The 9,615-nt window shown below is 42.6% G+C and overlaps 1 protein-coding gene across 1 annotated transcript; it reads right to left on the bottom strand.

The window, feature by feature from the left end:
- Positions 1 to 4,980: 4,980 nt before the first annotated feature.
- Positions 4,981 to 8,133, bottom strand: LOC123045440 (succinate dehydrogenase subunit 5, mitochondrial). The gene is made up of 4 exons (XM_044468494.1): positions 7,914 to 8,133; positions 6,608 to 6,912; positions 6,346 to 6,531; positions 4,981 to 5,310 (listed from the first exon to the last, which is right to left on the bottom strand). The coding sequence occupies exons 1-4, from the start codon at positions 8,053 to 8,055 to the stop codon at positions 5,254 to 5,256; spliced, it is 690 nt and encodes a 229-aa protein (XP_044324429.1). The 5' UTR covers positions 8,056 to 8,133; the 3' UTR covers positions 4,981 to 5,253.
- Positions 8,134 to 9,615: the final 1,482 nt, after the last annotated feature.

Here is a 9,615-nt window from a genome sequence, read left to right as displayed (position 1 = left end):
GGATCAGATTCAACCAAAGTAATTATCTTAGGATCGACAAAGAAATCATAATCCTTATCATTAACTAAGATAGGTGAAGTAGCAAGAGCAGGGTCATATTTCATTCTAGCATTCAGAGATTTCTATTTCAGTTTAGCTAATAACTTCTTAAGATCAGATCTATCATTGCAAGCAAGAAAATCTCTAGCAGTTTCGTCATCCATAACATAACCCCCAGGAACAACAGGCAATTCATATTTAGGGGGAGAACCTTCATCATCATTATCTTCAATAATATCAGTTTCAAGAATTTCATTCTCTCTAGCCCTAGCAGGTTGTTCATCAAGAAATTCACCTAATGGCACAGTAGTATCAAGCACAAAAGTAGTTTCATCATAAGTATCATGCATAGTAGAAGTGGCATCATCAATAACATGCGACATATCACAATTAATAGCAGAAGCAGGTTTGGGTGTCACAAGCTTACTCATAATAGAAGGAGAATCAAGTGCAGAGCTAGATGGCAGTTCCTTACCTCCCCTCGTAGTTGAGGGATAAATCTTAGTTCTTTCATCTTTCAAGTCTCTCATAGTGACCAACAGATATAAATCCCAAGTGACTCAAAGAATAGAGCTATCCTCCCCGGCAACGGCGCCAGAAAATAGTCTTGATAACCCACAAGTATAGGGGATCACAACAGTTTTTGAGGGTAGAGTATTCAACCCAAATTTATTGATTCGACACAAGGGGAGCCAAAGAATATTCTCAAGTATTAGCAGTTGAGTTGTCAATTCAACCACACCTGGATAACTTAGTATCTACAGTAAAGTATTTAGTAGCAAAGTAGTATGGAAATAACGGTAACAGTAGCAAAAGTAATAGTAGCAGTTTTGTAGTAATTGTAACAGTGGCGACGGTAAAGTAACTTAAGCAAAGAATAATATGTGAAAAGCTCACATGCATTGGATCAATGATGGATAATTATGTCGGATGCGATTCCTCATGCAATAGTTATAACATAGGGTGACACAGAACTAGCTCCAGCTCATCAATGTAATGTAGGCATGTATTCTGAATATAGTCGTACGTGCTTATGGAAAAGAACTTGCATGACATCTTTTGTCCTACCCTCCCGCGGCAGCGGGATCCTATTGGAAACTAAGGGATATTAAGTCCTCCTTTTAATAGAGTACCGGACCAAAGCATTAACACTTAGTGAATACATGAACTCCTCAAACTACGGTCATCACCGGTAATTATCCCGATTATTGTCACTTCGGGGTTAACGGATCATAACACATAATAGGTGACTATAGACTTGCAAGATAGGATCAAGAACTCGCATATATTCATGAAAACATAATAGGTTCAGATCTGAAATCATGGCACTCGGGCCCTAGTGGCAAGCATTAAGCATAGCAAAGTCATAGCAACATCAATCTCAGAACATAGTGGATACTAGGGATCAAACCCTAACAAAACTAACTTGATTACATGGTAAATCTCATCCAACCCATCACCGTCCAGCAAGCCTACGATGGAATTACTCACGCACGACGGTGATCATCATGAAATTGGTGATGGAGGATGGTTGATGATGACGACGGCGACGGATCCCCCTCTCTGGAGCCCCGAACGGACTCCAGATCAGCCCTCCTGAGAGAGATTAGGGCTTGGCGGCGGCTCTGTATCGTAAAACATGATAAATCTTTCTCTCTGATTTTTTCCTCTGCGAACGTGAATATATGGAGTTGGAGTTGAGGTCAGTGGAGGTCTAGGGGGCCCACGTGGCAGGGGCGCGCCCTAGGGGGGGGCACCCTCGTGGACAGAGTGTGGGCCCCCTGACATTGATTCTTTCGCCAATATTTTTTATTAATACCAAAAAGTTGCTCCGTAGATTTTCAGGTCATTCCGAGAACATTTATTTCTGCACAAAAATAACATCATGGCAGTTCTGCTGAAAACAACGTCAGTCCGGGTTAGTTCCATTCAAATCATGCAAGTTAGAGTCCAAAACAAGGGCAAAAGTGTTTGAAAAAGTAGATACGATGGAGACGTATCAATCGGGTCCAATGAAAATCTTTTGTTGCAATACTGATGCAATTGCCTTGGCAAAGGAATCCAGATTTCACAAGAGAACCAAGCACATCAAGAGATGCTTCAATTCCATCCGTCATCAAGTGTCGGAGGGGGACATAGAGATTTGCAAGATACATATGGATCTGAATGTTGCAGACCCGTTGACTAAGTCTCTTCCACGAGCAAAACATGATCAACACCAAAACTCCATGGGTGTTAGAATCATTACTTTGTAACCTAGATTATTGACTCTAGTGCAAGTGGGAGACTGAAGGAAATATGCCCTAGAGGCAATAATAAAGTTATTATTCATTTCCTTATTTCATGATAAATGTTTATTATTCATGCTAGAATTGTATTAACTGGAAACATAGTACATGTGTGAATACATAGACAAAACATAGTGTCCCCTAGTATGCCTCTACTTGACTAGCTCGTTAATCAAAGATGGTTATGTTTCCTAGCCATAGACATGTGTTGTCATTTGATAAACGGTGTCACATCATTAGGAGAATGATGTGATGGACATGACCCATCCGTTAGCTTAGCATTATGATCGTTACAGTTTCATTGATATTGCTTTCTTCATGACTTATACATGTTCCTCAGACTATGAGATTATGCAACTCCCGAATACCGGAGGAACACCTTGTGTGCTATCAAACATCACAACGTAAATGGGTGATTATAAAGATGCTCTATAGGTGTCTCTGAAGGTGTTTTGTTGGGTTGGCATAGATCGAGATTAGGATTTGTCATTCCGTGTTTCCGAGAGGTATCTCTGGGCCCTCTCGGTAATGCTCATCACTATAAACCTTGCAAGCATTGTGACTAATGAGTTAGTTGCGGGATGAAATATTACAGAACGAGTAAAGGGACTTGCCGGTAACGAGATTGAACTATGTATGATGATACTGACGATCGAATCTCGGGCAAGTAACATACCGATGACAAAGGGAACAACGAATGTTGTTATGCGGTTTGACCGATAAAGATCTTCGTAGAATATGTAGGAGCCAATATGAGCTTCCAAGTTCCGCTATTGGTTATTGACCGGAGATGTGTCTTGGTCATGTCTACATAATTCTTGAACTCGTAGGGTCCGCACGCTTAATGTTCGATGACGATATGTATTATGAGTTATGTGTTTTGGATGACCGAAGTTTGTTCGGAGTTCCAGATGAGATCATGGATGTGACGAGGAGTCTTAAAATGGTCGAGACATAAAGATTGATATATTGGACCATGTTATTCGGACACCGGAAGAGTTCCGGGAAGTTTCGGGTAAAACCGGAGTGCCGGAGGGGTTATCGGAACCCCCCGGGGGAACTAATGGGCCACCATGGGCCTTAGTGGAGAGATAGGAGAGCAGCCGGGGCAGGCCATGCCCCCCCCCCTTGGAGTCCGAATAGGACAAGGGAAGGGGGGCGGCGCCCCCCTTTCCTACTCCCTCTCCCTCTCCTTCCTTCCCCCTCTCTCCCTTGTGATGGAATCCTACTACGACTAGTAGTCCTAGTAGGACTCCCTCTCCTTGGGCGCGCCTCTAGGAGCCGGGCGACCTCCCCCTTGCTCCTTTATATACGGGGGTAGGGGGGCACCCTAGAACACACAAGTTTCTCTTAACCGTGTGCGGTGCCCCCATCCGCAGTTACACACCTCGATCATACCATCATAGTGCTTAGACGAAGCCCTGCGCCAGTAGCATCATCAGCATCGTCGCTACGCCATCGTGCTGACGAAACTCACCCTCGTCCTCAACTGGATCAAGAGCACGAGGGACGTCATCGAGTTGAATGTGTGCTGAACACGGAGGTGCCGTGCATTCGGTACTTGATCAGTTGGATCGCGAAGAAGTTCGACTACATCAACCGCGTTATTGAAACGCTTCCGCTTTCGGTCTACGAGCGTATGTGGACACACTCTCCCCTCTCGTTGCTATGCATCACCTAGATAGATCTTGCGTGATCGTAGATTTTTTTTTGAAATTACGGCGTTCCCCGACACAAAGAACCCGACACGTCCGCGGGCGCCGCCGGCAACAAGGAAGAGTATTGCACGGTAGGTCGCCCTCGCTCGTGTCTCCGGAAGGCCACCGCTCCTCCCCTCCCATCGACGCCAAGCTTGGTGGGCTGAGCATCTTCGGACGACTAGTCGCTTGGCGACGATGTGGAGACAGATAACTTCAGTTCCCGAGGCTCCGGAGGCGGAGCCAGAGAGCGCCGAGGCGGAACTCGAAACTGTGAAGTTTCAGTTCTCGGGGTTGATGGCCGAACACGGGAACCAGACGCCGGCGATCATTTAGATAAGGCATTTAGATTAGATATTAATTATACCTCAAGCCCACCTAGCACCGCTTTGATGTATTTAGAATAAAATCCGTCATGTTTATATGAAATAAATGATCAGGCATTTAGATAAGGTATTAATTATACCTCAGAGCCCACCTAGCACCACTTTGATGTATTTGTAATGAAATCCAGACTTGTTTGAACGTATATCGTCCAATTGCTTCAAATTGTTGTGAAAGTGTATGCAGGTACAGTTGGATTACTGTTGAATGACTACCTTCCGCATCCGTGTCCACGGATTGGTCCCTGTCCGGATGGATGCGGGAGGAAATTTGCGGTTGCCGTTGGAGATGCGCATTGTCTAAATCTTTATATACACAATGGTCTCCAGCAGCATGTGAATATCTTCAGCCCAACTCAAGTTATTTATAACGCCGCAAAAAAAAACTCAAGTTATTTATCTATAAACATGGAGGTTATATAAATAGACACACGAATCAAGATCTTCTTTCTTGAGTACATATTTTGTACTACTCCCTCCGTCCCACAGCTTGCAAAATGGTCTTACATTATGGGATGGAGGGAGTACTTTTTAACAAATTCAATACATAAAAAAAATCACATTTTCTATCCATGAAGTATAAATGAAGAGAAGCATCATGTTTCACACGCACCATAAAGCATCCAGGAGTGAAACAAAATTAACATGAACCAGGGACTTGCTATTATTACAGCAGCTTGGCGCACAAAGATTTAATGCAGGTTGGCATGTACGTGTGATGATTTCATCGTTATTGGCACGCTAGCTACAAAGGAAATGGAAACGATATTCAACACCTCATTCTGATGAAGCAGCTTTGCTTCAATCCATCCATGTTCTGCCACTGCTCTAATTTGCGGACTTCCCTCACGCCCTTAGCTCAACATAGGACCCAGAGATCCCTGAGGTACCTATCAGGGTGATCTGCAAGTAAAATAATCACATCAGGAGTAAGGAGTACTGAATAAAAGTATTTTCAACAAGTACAATCCAGGAAGAGAGATGCTATAACTACGGGAGGGCAATATCTACAGAATCAGTTGTACAGGCTGGTTTAGCAAGATTTGGTAGGCTTCATGAAATGGCCAGTTTGTAGTGGTTATGGGATATATATTGGGAAAAAATGTAGAGGACAAGACAACGCCTGGCCGAAATCAGCAAAAAATGGCTGTCTTTCATTTATCTTATGCTAAAACATTCGGAAGGCAGACATGTTAGAAGTTACAAACTTGAAAACGAGTACAAATTAGCCCGAACCGAGGTAATTCGGACTAAACTCAATAACCAGGATTTGCCTGGAGGTCACCCAAGAGCTGATTTTATGTACGTGTTGTTAGTTCATTCCAGATAAGAGGAAGGCGTTCTTACGGGGACAAATCAAATCCCTCTAGGATAAACTGATTAAACACATCAACATATTTCTGGGAAGCATAATTTGTACCAAACTTAGCAAAAGAACTTACATGTGTAGTGGAATTTTTCAGCATGCTTTAAAAATAAAATGAAATGGGTGATGGTCATAGTTGAAGGATACGAGTTTGGTAGACAAATTTCAAGTGTTCTGTCATTAATCTGTTCCATGTATTTCTTTCAAAAAAACTAAACAATACATTCTCCATTTATACGACTCATTTGGTTCACCAAAATAAAGGAAAAACAGAGCCAACTCCAATATACTGTTTAATGTTGCTCTCTTTTTTGTGACAAAAATAGAAGAAATAGCAAAAACTACCTCAGCTAAAACATCTTTAGGAGTATGATAATACTATATACACGCCAACAACAAAAGGCAACCGCTGAACATCATCCTAAACGAACTAAAAAAAATGCCCATCATAGCACATACAACACTGTTTGACTGAGAAAGGCATGGATGTCTCAAACATACAAGTTCTACAGCAAAAGCTGGTATTGAATTAACCATACTGGTGGGGCAAGTAACATTCAGAATGGACTTACCTTTCCCCACTCGGATCCTATGCCACTGCATCTCATTTTAAGGTGAATCATTTTGGTACCCAACTCATTTTCCACCTTCTTTCGTAGAAAATGTTCATCAGGCCCAAAGGATTCCAGATATGTCATGTACCTATTATATGTGGACTTAACAGCATCTTCTACATAACCAGGCAAAGGGCCCACGTTCTGCAAGAGTTAGGCTTGGTAAGAGTTCAAACTCAGCAGTACATGAACGAGGGAATAGAGACAATTAAGTACCAACCTCGCCTGTTAGACCACAAAGATCATCCAGGGCCATTCTTAGGGTAACTAAAACTCCACCAAATTCTTCACATGCCTCAGCTGCACGAAATACATTTTTCAAAGCCTCTTGACCTGCTGCATCATCAGTGGATTTGGATACTGTTTTCTTTGCTTCCTCTACAAGAGAATGTGGAAGTTCACTCCAGCTCGCAGCCATCAAATCCTTAAGAGCAGATTCAATTTGTGGGTCAGACATTGCAGGCATATGTTTTTCATTTGAACTGAGCAAGCGCCTGAAGTTCCATGAGAAAGCATTGTAGCCACCTTTACAACATGCAAAATTTAATCAACAATGAGCACAGGGGATAATACATGAGCACAAGTTTGACTAAGGTACCACTGCACAGAAACGAAGACTGATAAGGAAAAGCATTATTGATGCCTTACAATTTATACCGGTATTACAGATAGTTTTTAAGTGGAGCACCTATATGAGCACAAGTATAAGTTTGACTAAGGACGGTACAATACTAGCATTGCAGAGATATGAAGACTGATAAGGATATGCATTATTGAAACCTTGCAATTTATACCAGTGTTACGGATATTTTTTAAGTTGGAGGCACCTAAGTGAGCACAAGTATAAGTTTGACTAAAGTACAATATTAGCATTGCAGAGATATGAAGACCGATAAGGATAAGCATCATTGACACTTTGAAATTTACAGACTAAGGCTATGATTTTGTTTTTCATCTTGTTGCTTTACAACCAAAGTAAAATCTCGCAAGCCAAAAAAAGAGTCATTCTTGCTTGAAGCAACATCAGAATTCAGAACCACACATAGGTATTGTACAATTAAGTGCTAAATTCAACATTTGATGCAACAGTAGCAGGAACACTTCAAGACAACACGTATGAGCCGTCATCTGGCATGTTATACCTGCTGCAAACTGTAAACACTGTCTACCGTAGTACCGTAAACATCTGTATACGACAACTAACATTCTCTAGTGATACTATAACCATGATATCATGGACATCCCCAATCTTCTATTTCTTCAACTACCTTTGTAACACATTTTCCCAATTCACAATAGCTTCGCGTCCCCACACCAGAGTACTAGCGTATCAAAATTGAAATATTTGTAGCAATAAGGTTCAAAATAAAATCCGTACCAATTAAAATACTTCCGCACTTACAATCTACGAACAGCCTAAACAAGCGAGCGAACCGGACGGGATCCTAAGTAGAGACTGGCGCAAATCCGGACACAAACGTATGATACTTTCGAGAGCAACCAACAAGATGCGATGCGAGGACGACCTGAGATGGCGGTGATCGAGGGAGAGAAAGGCGGCACCGTAGCAGGACGTGAGGCGTACGGGAGCGTTGACAAGGTGGACCGGGAGATGCGGAGGAAGCGGTGCACGGCGGCAGCGGAAGAGGAGCGGAGGGCGGCGGCCATCGCCGGTGTCTGGACCCGGTGGAGATTGCAGCGAGATGGGGACGATCGTGAACAATTGTTTTTTTAGGGGGAGTGTTAAGCCCGTCGTAGTGCCATTTTCTTTTGTGGGCCTTAAGAAGAATCTTGATTAACCTTTTTTTTTGAGACATGAATCTTGATTAACTGGACTGAATTGGGCTGGCCATATAGCACATGGCCCGTGTAGAACCTTTGCAGGAAGGTGCAGAACAAAACATTAAAAAAAATCTCAAAAGAATAAACATATAAAAAAAGGGATGTAGAAAGGAAAAAGACACATCACAAAAATCTTCTATTCCTAAATAGCTACAACTCACTATTTTCCTAGATTTGCAACCATGCTATATAAGCAAGTCATTACTTTTGCATTATTTTATGTGCATGCAGCGCGTCATGTCATCAATTCATGCATGTTAGTCATAAGTTATTTTTTTGCATTGAATTTTGTATTGACAATACGTTTTGGGGTTGATATATATGTAGTTAAATTTCACATTTTTCTCAGAAATGACATTCTTTTAGTTGCAATCAATTCTTCTTCTTCTTTTTATACCCTATGTATTTTATTTTTATTTTGAAGCACACATGTGTTTCCCATTAGTTTTACACATAGTTCTGCAGCAACCTTTATAATTTTTTAGCAAGGTTCCGTAGCAACGAGCTGGGCATTATCTACTTAGTAAAAGGATGCAAAAAAACGCTAACGTTTGCTTTAGGGTTAGATGAAGAAACATTTGCTCCAAGGGCGCAAACGGGAATGATCGTATGCGCTAGGAGGCTCAACAAAGTGAGCATAAAACTTACGCACCAGAAGTCCGTTGTGCGTGAAGGTGTGTGGTTAGATGATTGTGAGAGAAAAAATGCCTCTACGATGAGAGCGAGTATGATGGATTCAACTTGCTGCCTCAACCCCACTATCAAGCAACACCCTCTTCCTTGCCCACCTTCTTCTTTCCCAAGGAAAAAACCTCTCTTTTTGTCTCCCTCTATCTTGTTGTTCTTCTCCTCCTCTGCTCCATCATAGTGGCCCCAAGTCCATCGTCCCTCGCCCTCCTCTTATGAATCCGTCGTTGCACCTCCAATATCCAGGTACAAAACGAACAACAACCCCTCCCTCGATTCCCTCTGATCTCAAGCGAATTCAACCAAAAAACAGATGGATTTGACATAGGATATGCCATGGTGATTAAGAAAAGAAGAATGAAGGCATAGTAGAGAAAAGTTGCAAGGCAAAATCGCATAGCTTTGCCAGGAAAGAGAGAAGAATTGTTTGATCCCCCTCACTAGTAGAAAACATGGCTTTGGTTGAGACCTGGGTAAGGGCATTAATCCCGGTTCACTCATGAACCGGGACCAAAGGGGGCATCAGTCCCGGTTCATGAGGCCAGGGCATCGGTCGGGCCTCGGGGGCCATTGGTCCCAGTTCTAGACACGAATCGGGACCAATGGGCCTCGCTACTGGCCACCACCATTAGTTCCGGTTGGTGGCTTGAACCGGGACCAAAGGGTGTCCTTTAGTCCCGGTTTTAGCCACAAACCGGG

Source organism: Triticum aestivum, chromosome 2B (assembly GCF_018294505.1).
Source record: "Triticum aestivum cultivar Chinese Spring chromosome 2B, IWGSC CS RefSeq v2.1, whole genome shotgun sequence".
Lineage (NCBI taxonomy): Eukaryota > Viridiplantae > Streptophyta > Magnoliopsida > Poales > Poaceae > Triticum > Triticum aestivum.
The sequence above is the reverse complement of the archived record's forward strand: the minus strand, read 5'-3'. Positions and strand labels throughout refer to the sequence as shown.